At 45.8% G+C, this 12,397-nt stretch overlaps 1 protein-coding gene, 2 long non-coding RNA genes and 4 other non-coding genes across 8 annotated transcripts; 6 read left to right on the forward strand and 1 right to left on the reverse strand.

Annotated features, from left to right (window-relative positions):
* The first annotated feature begins 223 nt into the window (after positions 1–223).
* On the forward strand, positions 224–1,579 carry LOC137786621 (uncharacterized). Its single transcript, XR_011077588.1, has 4 exons — positions 224–342; positions 1,008–1,043; positions 1,230–1,292; positions 1,528–1,579. It is a non-coding gene; the product is annotated as an uncharacterized lncRNA (long non-coding RNA).
* On the forward strand, positions 1,083–1,154 carry LOC137787267 (small nucleolar RNA SNORD49). The gene has a single exon (XR_011077625.1). It is a non-coding gene; the product is annotated as a small nucleolar RNA SNORD49 (small nucleolar RNA).
* Positions 1,580–1,615: 36 nt separating the features above from the next.
* On the forward strand, positions 1,616–1,687 carry LOC137787268 (small nucleolar RNA SNORD49). The gene has a single exon (XR_011077626.1). It is a non-coding gene; the product is annotated as a small nucleolar RNA SNORD49 (small nucleolar RNA).
* A 61-nt stretch (positions 1,688–1,748) lies between these two features.
* On the forward strand, positions 1,749–3,021 carry LOC137786623 (uncharacterized). The gene is made up of 4 exons (XR_011077589.1): positions 1,749–1,814; positions 2,358–2,393; positions 2,578–2,623; positions 2,815–3,021. It is a non-coding gene; the product is annotated as an uncharacterized lncRNA (long non-coding RNA).
* LOC137787269 (small nucleolar RNA SNORD49) lies at positions 2,433–2,504 on the forward strand. The gene has a single exon (XR_011077627.1). It is a non-coding gene; the product is annotated as a small nucleolar RNA SNORD49 (small nucleolar RNA).
* Positions 2,659–2,727, forward strand: LOC137787266 (small nucleolar RNA R38). Its single transcript, XR_011077624.1, has one exon. It is a non-coding gene; the product is annotated as a small nucleolar RNA R38 (small nucleolar RNA).
* LOC137786619 (fas-binding factor 1-like) lies at positions 2,927–11,894 on the reverse strand. 2 transcript variants are annotated; one of them, XM_068578614.1, is made up of 32 exons: positions 11,849–11,894; positions 11,692–11,719; positions 11,463–11,510; positions 11,324–11,369; positions 11,165–11,231; positions 11,031–11,081; positions 10,831–10,948; positions 10,636–10,716; positions 10,449–10,523; positions 9,954–10,097; positions 9,669–9,801; positions 9,304–9,455; positions 9,119–9,212; positions 8,598–8,987; positions 8,466–8,519; positions 8,327–8,379; positions 7,698–7,859; positions 7,568–7,620; positions 7,432–7,479; positions 7,218–7,328; positions 7,022–7,122; positions 6,670–6,876; positions 6,346–6,453; positions 5,815–5,954; positions 5,535–5,653; positions 5,290–5,412; positions 5,021–5,197; positions 4,348–4,524; positions 4,132–4,269; positions 3,965–4,064; positions 3,763–3,887; positions 2,927–3,161 (listed from the first exon to the last, which is right to left on the reverse strand). In XM_068578614.1, the coding sequence occupies exons 1-32, from the start codon at positions 11,849–11,851 to the stop codon at positions 3,078–3,080; spliced, it is 3,510 nt and encodes a 1,169-aa protein (XP_068434715.1). In that variant the 5' UTR covers positions 11,852–11,894; the 3' UTR covers positions 2,927–3,077. The 2 variants fall into 2 exon arrangements, with proteins under 2 accessions (XP_068434715.1, XP_068434716.1); XM_068578615.1 differs by lacking the exon at positions 10,449–10,523.
* Between the last annotated feature and the right edge of the window lie 503 nt (positions 11,895–12,397).

Genomic DNA, 12,397 nt, shown 5'->3' on the forward strand with positions numbered 1-12,397 from the left:
AATAACAGTTTTTATAATAATGTATACAATATATATTATAAATAGTTAGATCATATCCAAACGGGCATCAAGTTCCTTATTGAATATTGGAATAGTAGCCTTCTTTTCACAAGCAAATATAACACCAGTGTAACTTTTAGCTCAACCCAGTCAGTAATCACGTGGGCTGTGACGTCACCGATGTATAAAGTCGTCCTCACGCGAGACTTCCGTCCTCTCTCCTGTGTCTTTGGCTCCTGCGGGTCACGAGAAGCTGCAGCTCTCCAGACATGCAGCTCATACGCGTTAAGATGCATTTACGTCTAATCGTGACGTTTTCCGCAGACGAGCCGCCGTGAACAGGTAAGAACACCTTCTGAGTCGTGAACGAGACTTTAGCCGTGCGGAAGTTTGGCGCCGGCTAGCTTAAAATGCGGGTGGCGCTAGCGGTTAGCTAGGCTAACACGTGGAGGAAGACGTGTTGGCCAAAAAGGTCTTTTTTAATGTGGGAAACCAGAACATGCATGATATCACGTGTCTGACTATTATAAAAATTGTTCTTGCAGTATTCTGGCACTGCGGAATCATCCCAACATAGTGGAATTAAACACAATAAAAGCTAAAGCTGACTTTACATGTTTTTATCATACTAACTATTGTAGCCGACTCTTTATCTTGCGCCTATACTTAACAATAATTTAAAGAAAACACGATGCTCTGATTTGCATATGACAACCACTTTATTTCTTGACACACCCATACTACATCTCCTGTCTTCTTCCGTTTTCCCTTCACAATAAAAGCCCCAGATTCACACACCAGAACACTTCTTTTTTTACCGCTGTTTGAATACTCAATATAATAGCAATTAATATTATTATTCCTGACTGCAGTTGACGTGATGATTCTGTTATCCCTGTCTGAAAACACATGTGGATGTTATGGTATCTGACTTGCTGCAGACCTGATGAGTGGAGTCACGTGCTGCTGCTGAACCCTCATTAACAAAATGTCTCCTTACTTCACAGGTCCAGACTTCATCTGACCGGCTTGACCTGGTGAAGGTGTGTACCGTGCTGCCCTCTTGAGATCCATGTGACATGTTCAATGAGGAAAATTGCTGCATAGGAAGTGCCGTCTGATGCGATAACTGACGTTATAAAGCTGTTCTGAGACCTGCTGTCTTAACTGTTGTGGTGTTCATAATCTAAACACTTCAATAATCTAGATGTATAATCTCTCCTCTACAGGATGTAAGGATCTGCTACACATGAGTCTACAAGAGGACACCTGGGGACACAGCAGGTGAACAGGTAAATGTGACGACACTAAAGCCTGATTTACTATGTGACACGTCTGAACTTATATTCATAACCTTTTGCATTAGTACGATATTATAATTCCTGACTGCAGCTGACGTGATGATTCTGTTATCCCTGTCTGAAAACACATGTGGATGTTATGGTATCTGACTCGCTGCAGACCTGATGAGTGGAGTCACGTGCTGCTGCTGAACCCTCATTAACAAAATGTCTACTTACGTCACAGATCCGCTTCATCTGACCTTCTTCACTGTCCAGAGGCGACCTGGTGAGAAGGTGTGTACCGCGCTGTCCTCTGGGATCCATGTGATGTGTTCAGTGAGGAAAATTGCTGCATAGGAAGTGCCGTCTGATGCGATAACTGACGTTATAAAGCTGTTCTGAGACCTGTCGTCTAACTACTTGCTTGCATTGATAATCTAAACCCTTCAATAATCTAGATGTATAATTTCTCCCTGCAGGACGTAAGGCTCTGCTGTATGAGAGGACACATGGTACTGAGCAGTTGATCAGGTAAATGTGACGACACTGAAGCCTGATTTAACATGACCCTTGTCTGAATATTGGTAATTATGTGGCGCAAAATTCACCGACTATACAATACATGAGCATTTTAACTTATCTTAAAATGACATTTTATTTCTTTGTAATCCCTTAAATGTCATTGGATTTTAATTTGCAGGATAATCACTAATCGTCATGTATGTGACAGAAGCTAAAATAAATTGTGTTCTTTGCGTAGATTGAATATTCATTCGACAATAATCAAGATGGAAATCTATCATTTTTGAAAAAACATTCACATTTTAATAAAACTTATGTAATCTGAATTTCTTTGACTATACGAGTTTCTCTTTGCCACATGTGACCTCATATTCATAACATTTCGCATTAGTTCGATATTATGATTCCTGGCTGCAGTTGACGTGATGATTCTGTTATCCCTGTCTGAAAACACATGTGGATGTTATGGTATCTGACTCGCTGCAGACCTGATGAGTAGAGTCACGTGCTGCTGCTGAACCCGCATTAACAAAATGTCTCCTTACTTCACAGGTCCAGACTTCATCTGACCGGCTTGACCTGGTGAAGGTGTGTATCGTGCTGCCCTCTTGAGATCCATGTGACATGTTCAGTGAGGAAAATTGCTGCATAGGAAGTGCCGTCTGATGCGATAACTGACGTTATAAAGCTGTTCTGAGACCTGCTGTCTTAACTGTTGTGGTGTTCGTAATCTAAACCCTTCAATAATCTAGATGTGTAATCTCTCCCCTAGGTATCTGATACACTTGACTACCAGAGGACTCTTGGAAGTTGATCAGGTAAATGTGGCGACACTTAAACCTAATTTTTAATGTCCGGCCAGTGATGATACAGTTATCCCTGTCTGAATCAAAGTGATGAGTCATGGTAATCTGAGGCCTGACTGCAGATGCAGTATTTATTTTTGGTAACAGTTTATGTTTCATCGTTTTTAAAAGTGTTAACTTTGCCTTTTTCTCCTAATTTGCAGATGACATCAACGTGAAGGTGGACAAACCAGCTGGAATGATCCAGAACTCTGCTGCTACACGATAATAGTGGATTTGTTAGTACGCCGTTTTAAAGACTGTTTAAACTGAAACGTGTTTATTAAAATTGTGTATTACACATACAAAAATACTGATGGCAGGTCTAACGACCGACATGCATCTCTAAATAAAAATCAATTGCAAGTAAACGTGTCTGACTTGTGTACATTTTAAGAAACTTAACTCTGAACGACCAGCACGTCGGTCAGTTTGTGTTGAAAGGTGATCGGTACGGTTTCCTCTTCAAACTCTCCAAGAAGATCTGTTCATCTTGAAGGTATTCTCTGTCCTGTGGGGGAGGAAAAGATAACTGACCGACGAGTCATTACGGCCAACTAAATCTACTTTTGGGTCTGACTTGTCACCCATCAGCACATGACTGGGCAGAAGTTGGCATTTCTTTACTCATTAAAAGTTCGAGGATGTAGCCATGAGTTCTGTTATACCAGAGATCCAAATGTTAAAAGTTACTAGTCATGTGGTCCGCTCTGAATGCTTAAACCCTCACTGTCAACTTTAAATGAGGGCTCAATGTACATGCGAATGGCACTTTGCAATCACTCTACCACGACAAAATATCGTTATAAGTCATCCGGGTGCTTCATAGGATGAGAGGAAATTGTCAAAACTGTTTCAATACACGTATAATAAACTAATAGCTTCATCTTTAACGTTCAAGCGCAGCCCCTGTGTTTAACGTCACATTACTATGAATTGTGGTTATTTCCCTGAGGCAAAGTCTGCAGAAATGAAGTTTAAGGGAAACGATAGGATGACATTTGACAGCCTGAACCCCTCACAGGCTCTGCCGGTCTTGAACATTGAGATGGGGGATCGGGCCTGTGACCGGATCCCCTAACCCTTCAGCATTGTGCGTCTCTACTGGTTACCTTCTCTGCAGTGTACTTCCACAGAGCCAGACGAGCCTGCAGGGCCGTGGCCTGACAGCTGAACGCCGAGGCCGGAGGGTGAGCGTTCAGGACCGGCTCAGGATTTGGCAACACCGAACCTGCATCTACAGATAACAGAACCGTGTCATGCACTTCATTTGACGTGTTCATGACCACGGCTCACCGTCAGAGCGGCCCTCACCTGGCGACGTGCGTGTAAACATCTGTGGTAACGAGGTAACCGGAGCGTTTCGTCTCAGCCGCTCCGTGTCCCTCTGCAGGTGACTCAGCCTCATCCGCTCCTGCAACGAGACGCGTTAACATTCTCGCGTGCTCTTTATGACCCGAAGGACCTCCTGAGTGACGCACCTGAAGCATCCGCTGCTCTTGCTGCCTCAGCCACGCCGTCTGCGTGTGGATATTCCCCAGCCTCGCCTCGTGCTCGGCCTCCACCCGCTTCGCCTCCCGCAGCGCTCGTTCTCCCTCGGCGTGCTTCTCGGCGGCGAGCTGCGGAAGAGCACGAACGCGGTCAGACGAGCTCTGGCGTCACATTGGAGGCGTGGCGGCGGGCCGGTGTGGAGTTACCTCGCTCAAGGCCTCCACCTCGCGGGTTCGCGCCTTGAACTTCAAGGCCGTGTTGCTCAGGGTCTCCTTCTCCACGTCCAGCTCTTCTCGGAGTCTTTCCAGAGTCTTTCTCTCCTGCGCCAACGCCACCTCCTTCTGCTTCAGCTCCGCCGTGTGGAGCTTTAAGTCGGCTTGTTCCTACAACAGGGACACAAATGTATGGAAGCCCATTTCTGCCACAAAAATATATTTGAAAAAGTAATAAATACGAGACAAAAAGTAATAAGTATGAGACAAAAAGTCATAATTATGAGAAAAGTCATAAATATGAGATAAAAAGTCACAATTCTGAATTTTTTTTGTGCTTTTTTTTTTAAAACTCACATAGTAAAAAAAAAGTGTCCCAGAAAGAGAAAAAAAAGTACTTACTTCCTACATTCAGTGAAACTGATATTGTCATATTTTTGTGCCTTGTTTTATATATTTTCTTATACTATTAGATTAATAGCAATGTTTTTTGGTCTCCTTATTTAAAAAAAATTTTTTACCTTCAATTTATTGTAATTATGTGTGTAAGGAGGATCTAGCAAAAATAACCTTTTATTGTACAAAGTCACTTATCTGTGCATGTGACAATACAAATATCTTGAGTCTTGAATCCAGTCATGTAAACGTAGTTTTTCACGGCGCTCACCTGAGCCAGCCCGATGATGGAGCCCTCCCTCCTCTCCAGCAGGCTGCTGGCCTCCCGCTCGGCCCGCTCGTGCCTCTGCTTCTCCAGGCTGTGGAAGTGCGCCCAGTCGGCCGCCAGCTTCCTCCTCTCCTCTGCACAATGCTGCATCACCGACTTCTGCTCCTCCAGCAGCGCACTCTGATGAAACAGGATGGGGGAGGAAAGGGCACTGGAGGTGAGAACATGTCGGGATGCAGGTGCAGAAGAAGAGACTGTTCGACCCGGCTCACCTTGGCTCGCTCCAGCTCCTCTCTCTCCATGTTCATCTGCAGGCTGAGGGCGTGCCGCTCTCCCTCCAGGCCTCTCTGGGTCGACTCCGCCTTGGCCTGCTCTGCTGTCATCTTCCAGCGCTCCTGAGGTAGATGCAACAACAACAACAACATCAACAGTACCGTCAGTCTTGTGGTGCTGCAGCAGCGAATGCAGGGATCCTAAAAAGAAGGAGTCTATTTTTAGCGTCGGCTTCGCTGCTGACCTTCTCCAGCTGCCGCTGCTGCTCGCTGAGCTGCGCGTCCATCCTGGAGATGATTTCCTTGAGGTACGCTCTCTCCTCCGCCGTGGCGCTCTGCTGCTGGGCCAGACGCTCCTGCGTCACTGAGGGTCAGAGGATGACCTTCAGCCGACCTCCAGTACCTCCAGCTAAAACTTACATCCTGACCTATTTGTACAAAGTGAGCACTTCTAGTATGCGTGTGTGTGTGTGTCTGTGTCTCTCCAAGTGTGTGAGAGTGCCAGTGTGTGTGTGTGTGTGTTACTTCGTAGCTGCTCGTCTCGGTGCCGCGCTCCTCGCTCCAGGCCGTGGGTCGTGTGTTCGTGTGAACTCTCCACCCGAGAAGAAAGATCCCCGAGCCGAGAGGAGAACTGCTCCATCTGCTCCATCACCACCGTCAGAGACCTGCACAAACACCAACCAACTGTTTAAAGAACACAACACACACACACACACACACACACATCCTCTATCCTGACCTAGATCATTTGGTCAGTGCGGAAAATCTGTTTGAATAGAACAAAAACATCCTGCTCTTGTTTGCTCTCTCAATAAACATCAGACAGTATTTACATGTTTCTGGACTAACGTCTGCCATCTTTGGAGATAATCCTGTCGTTACTCTCACTATAAACGTGGATTATTTCTGTTTCGTGGATTAGTGTCGTCATTCTGGACGCAGGACATCGATCGCACTTCTTCGTACAGATCTTAAAGACCTCTGAGACAAAGTTGTGACACTTTGCTGTACAAATAAAAGCTAAAAATTTAAGTTAGAGTTACTCGTATGATCGACCTTGTCTGGGACGTTGCGCTCGTAACGGCGTCGATCTCCTCGTCCTTGAGTTTCTTCAGCCTGCGGACCTGGTCCTCGTGGTCTTTCTTCATCTCCAAGATGGATTTCCTGGACGGCAACACAGGAAAATGACATAAATCCGTGGAAAAACTTCAAGCTCATTTATTTATCATGAAATGAACGGTGTATATATACACATACATACAGACGTGTGTTCATTTTGGGACTTAATGACTTATTTTACTGAATTATTTTGTGTAATTTACAGTACAAAAAAGTCTTTTAACACCAGTCCATGAAAGGCCCCTCCCCTCTCTGGTTCACCTCTGGAGGTCTCTGAGTCGCTCCACCTCTCGGTCTCGGTCCTGCTGGGCCTGCGTCAGTTTGCGCTGGTGCTGCGCCTGCAGCTCGCAGCGCTCTTCCTCCGCCGACCGCGTGGCGGCCGCCAGCCGCTCCGCCAGGTCGTCGCACTCCTTCCGCGCTTGCGTCTCCCGCTGCGCCACCGAGTCCTCCAGCAGCTTCACGCGAGCCCTGGAAGAGCACGACGGTACGTTTAGCGGCGTTCACTCGGCTTAAGATGCTCAACATGCGAGCGGGATCATGCATAATGAATGCTAAACAAGACACGGGCAATGCACAGCTGTGCTACATGTGGGTGGTTGAAGAATAAACTTACTTGTGTGCGTTCTCTATCAGTTCCATATCCTGTTTATGCCTCAGCTGGACGCTCTCCAGCAACATCTGGCTTTGCTCTCGCTCCAGCTGCAGAGTCTTCACCTGAACAGTAACACAGGGCAGAGAGAGATGTTCAGGTTGGTGGAGGTGACGTGAGGCAGCAGGGGAGGTTATTCTACGTTTCCCTCGATGTTCACCTGTCCCTCCAGTTGGATGAGGCGAGCCTGTAACGTGGCGTGACCGTCTGCATGGTGCAGGGCCCCCGAATCCACGACGCTGCCGAGACCCAGAAACGGAGAGTGCATCATCTGTAAGGGAAGAGGAACGCGAAGGGTCAAGAACAAACCGCCCCCCCGTCCATCTTTACATTGTGAATGAATCTAAAAGGCGAGACTTTTTTATGTTCCCAACCTGCTGTTGCAGAAGCAGCTGCTGCAGACTGTCGCCTGAAAGCGACACCTTATCGGAGGATACGGACGGGATTAAAACACAGATTAAAGGGATTGGCTAAATCACGACAGCCTAAATACAGAAAAAGCATGAATACCTGTTGTTGGACAGCAGCTGATGTGCGTTGCATTTGGTTTGTCTGTGGAACAGCTGGAAAGAAAACAACCATGAGTTATGACTCTGGATGACCTGCTGGCGTTAGATTAAATGTTGAGTAGATCACCTACAGGACAACGGCAGCTGTTGCGGGGGTTCATCCTGACCGGGCCCTCGTGGCACCCTGGGTCCCTTATGGGAGGGAAGGTGGTGGGGTTGCGTGTGGCTAACGCTAGCAGCAGAGACCGGCGAGGGACCAGAGAGAGGAGGAGCAGGAAGAGGAGGAGAGCAATCTGAGGGGTGAGACAAATGTAGAGTTTGTCCGAGATCAACTTTGGTATGGAGAGCGGCGGCAGAGGAGGAGCTTAAGGGTGAGGGAATATTTATGGAAACCCATTTTCGCCACAAAAAAAAGTCATAATTATGACAACAAAAAGTATGGAAAAAAATATATATTTTTTTTAAAAGTATGACCAAAAAAAAGTATATCACAAAAAAAATAAAAAAATAAGTATGACCAAAAAAAAAAGTATGTCAAAAAAAAAAGTTTGACAAATAAGAACGACGTCATATTAATGACTGAAAGTCTACAATTTATTTTTTTAAAGTCGAAATTATGAGATAGTAAGTGTTGATGTTGTTGGTCATACTTTTTTTTTGGTCATACTTTTTTTTTGCTGAAAAAGGAAAAAAATGTTGTTGTTTTTTACTCCGTAACTATATTAAATGTAATTGGAAGAGTAATTATTCGGATCAGTACCTCGCTTGGGAGTGGAGTGAGCCGCGGGGCCCGGCGGTCCGAGAAGAGCGCCGCTGCACAGACCGACAAAGAAATAGATGAAGAAATTTCCCCCGACAGTTCGTGGCCTTTTTATGGTTTCACAGAACAAAAATCTTACCTCAACTCCTGGACCGACGGGAGCGTGTCCTCTCGGCCTCTGGGAGCCAGTTTACTGAAAACAAGAACAGCTCGTCGGTCAGAACTGAAAAAAACGAGTTTCTCCTGTCATCGAACGCGTCGTTTATTCTACCTCACAGTCGACTCCAGATCCAGTTCTTCTCCCAGGCCTGAGGAGTATTCCAGCTTGGAGGTTTTCGACAGAACCTTCTTCCTGCTCAGCGCTCCTGATAACCAGTCATCCTCCTCTTCCTCTTCCTCTCTCTGCTGGCCTTTAGAGAGCTCGGTTGAGGCCGGACCCCCAGTCAGGGAGGGTCTTCTCTCCGAGGAGGGAGAGGAAGGAGCCTTTGGGGACCCAGCGGAGGTTTTGGCCTCTTCGGCATCCCCGAGGAGGAAGGTACGGTCGTCGCTCTTCTTCAGGCCCAGCCAGTCGGCCGAGTTGCGTTGCCGAGAAGAGGTTGCCGGGGTGGAGGGTTTTGGTTTCTGCTCCGGGGTCGAGGGGCCAGCGTCCTCCGTGGAAAACCTGACGATGAGACAGAAAATCTGGAGGTTCAGATCAAAGAGCCTCCGTTAAGAGCCAGAGATCAGATCAGACCACACACACACACACACACACACGCACACACACACACACACACAGAGACGCACGCACACCTGACTGCCTGTCTGCGTGACTGCCTCCCCTCCGGCGTAGATCCCATGGTCGGCTGATACGAGCCAAATGTGAGGTCATCTTCCAAAAGAGGTTCTGATGAACGGGAACAAAATGAGCGTTTAAATATTTGATCTTTTTTTTCTATATTTCACGCTACTCGCGCTGAGCAGAAGGCTCTCATTACCTCTCACAGCGGCGGGCCTCTCGGGCTGCTGCTTCTCCTGAGACGCAGGCCGGTCCCTCCTCTCGCCCGTCGGAGGTCGCTCCAGAAGTCGAGGTGAAGTCAAACTCAGAATCTCGTCGAGTTTGGTGCGAGGCCTCTGAGGGGTCTCGCTCCTGAGGGACGGGACGACACAACGAGACAAAACGTTAGGAGACAAACCAAAGTCGCCAGAAACAGTGAAGGTGAACCAAAGTGATTCTGAAAGATGTTGTAGTTGTTTGTCTTCAGCAGCATCCCCGAAGCCCGAAAGCACTACAGCAGTAATTATTTATCGTTCCAGCGCTATAAATAAGGACAACAATAGAGAGAGAGAACAGAGCCGTTACCTTTCCACGTTGGACCAGAGCGCGGCCTCTTTCTTCTTGGGTTTGTTTTTATCGCTGTCAATTCCCAGCGCATCCATCAGGTCGTCCATATCGTCATCGAATGTGAGGACGCTTGGTTTTTTCGCAGCCTTAGCTGATGAACAAAGAACACATAAACACACACACACACACACACACACACACACACACACACACACACACACACACACACACACACACAGTATTTTAGTATTTGTTTAGTTGAAGTTTGAGTAGAAGGAACTGAGGGATTGTTTTAACGCTCACGTGTTTCAGTCTTTAGGATGGGGGATGCTGAACGGGACGCTGAAGGAGATTTCTCAGGCTTGGCCGGCTGTATTCTGGCTTTAGGTTTGGGTTTGAGTTCCACTGGAAGCAGGTCGTCAAGATCGGCCAGAGGGTCGTCCAGATCTGCAGAGGAAAATCACACTCTTTACACTTTTACATCATTTTCTGTTGGACACCAGACTGTAAAAGCAGCATATTGAGAATCCTCATTATAGGTTTTTAAACATCAGATAAAACAACGTACACATATGTTCAAATATTTTTAAACTACTACAATAATTAGTGGTGGTGCAATGCATTCATTGAGAGACATTTTCTATATATAAACAGGTGCGGACAGAATATTGGAAACACCCTCATAACACAAGGCTAACACATAAACAGGGTACTTCTCTATCTCCGGATTGGAGATTGGAGATCTATCATCACACAGACACTCACTATAAGGCCTAAAACACGTAGACGCTAGTGTACCTGCAGCGGAAGAAGGTTTCTGACCAAGACCTTCTTCTTCATCATCATCATCATCATCATCATCACCACCACTGTCTAAATAAATGCAGTAGTTTGAGAGAAACGAAGCAAAAGCTACAAGTAAACAACTGCCGAGTCACACGGGGCTCATTGTCGAGGTCAGACGGTGATGCCGAGGCTCGCTCACCTGAGACGGTGAACTTCTTGTAGCTCTGTGCCGTCAGCGAAGGTGCGGAGTTCGGCTTCCTCCCTCCAGCGGCGGGTTCACCTGAGTGCGGACGGGGAGACACGACTCTCTGTCTCTCGGATTGCTGCTATTAATGCAAAACTTCAAAGTGTGAAGCAAATAATGAGAGAATAATGTATGCAAGCGCTGAATTACCTGCTCCCTTGGGTTTTACTTTACTCTCCGGGGTGGAGGAGTCTTTCTTTGTTTGTGCCGGAGCCGAACTGGGTTTTTTCTTTGATCCAAAAAGGTCAGCGTCCATATCGTCCATGTCCTTTACAGGGAGAAAAAACAATGTGCCGACAACTACAAAGATGTAGTGCTTCTGCTTTTTAACACAGTTTATAATGACACACCTTCATGTTCTTCAGTATGTCGTTGGGGTCGGCTGCCGAGACGTCAGAGTCCTGGACAAAACACATAAAATATTTTTAAAAAAGAGATAATAAAATATAAGCCTGTGGATGTATCGTATCGCTTGTCTGCACACCTCATCGTCCCCGTCCTTCGTCACCTGCTCTGCCAGCTTACTGAAGATGTTATCAGTGGCAGAAGTGCTGAAAAAGATAAAACACATTTAATTAAAACATCAGAAACGGTTATGATTCATAATCTGCAGCGTGTAACTCTTCTGATTCCTCCGACTCACCGAGTTAAAAGTCCACTGCGAGTTGCTTTTTCCCTCATTGGGAATTCTGGTGAGTGAATTGTTGAAAAAGGAAACATCTTAACACATAAAAACTCTCACAATAATAATGACAAATATATCTGGTTAAATGCTCACTTACTTGTATCATCGAATATGTCTTCAAGCAAAGCTTTATTTCCAAATGAACCTTAGGGAAAAGCATATTATCCACGTTATTATTACACTTTCAGTCGCCTTTAAGAGCATTAACATCTCACTGCCACCACTAGATGACCGTATTCTGTAAGAATAACATTTTTGTTTTATATTTTCTCACTACAATAATAGTATTACAGTAAACAAACAAAAGAAACACTTGAGGAACTTACTTTTGGGTGTTTTTCCCTTCTTTGCGGCCTGCAACAGTGAAATATAATAAGATATTTTACATCTGGGACACATTACGTGCACAGCAGGTGATTTAAAACACGAGTGTGACGTTAATAAATCATGAAAATGTTGGCACGAGCGCCCGGTCTCACTCACCATTTCTTAAATCTTTCACTGGAGCAGCTAGCTAGCTAGCTAGCTAGCTAGCTAATATAAGTAGCCCGAGCTAAACCGGATTAAGCGTCTCCTTGTCTCCATTGGCAACAAACAGGACGCGGTCACGTTAATGTGACGTCATTCATCTTATTTTTTTTAACCGCCCGGTTAACGTTACTTTGAAGTTAACCGCTGAATACGAGCTACGACTGTAACAACCGGCGCGCGAGACAGTCGCTTTCTGTTCGCAGTGCATTGTGGGTATGGTAGTTTTTTAGCGTGCCCTTTAAGAAAACACGTTTTTTTAGAAAAATTGGGATCATTTTGGGCTGCGTTAGAGTTTCAAATGTGCTTTTTATGTTCTTCCTCTGGCATCTTTACCTGTTTGCTGCTTGTACGATAAATCCAAACAAATGTTTTGACCGCCAGGTGGCGTCAGAGCTCAGAAAATGAGTTTAAATAAATCAGTTTCAACAAAAACTGAATAATTTACATTCTGAAGTCCATGTTTAATTCAGTAAGGTCTTGGCCTGCTGGCGCACTCTCAAT

The sequence above is a fragment of the Clinocottus analis genome, unplaced genomic scaffold (genome assembly GCF_023055335.1).
Source record: "Clinocottus analis isolate CAN_PGR_092001 unplaced genomic scaffold, fCliAna1.0.p SCAF_16, whole genome shotgun sequence".
Taxonomy (NCBI): domain Eukaryota; kingdom Metazoa; phylum Chordata; class Actinopteri; order Perciformes; family Cottidae; genus Clinocottus; species Clinocottus analis.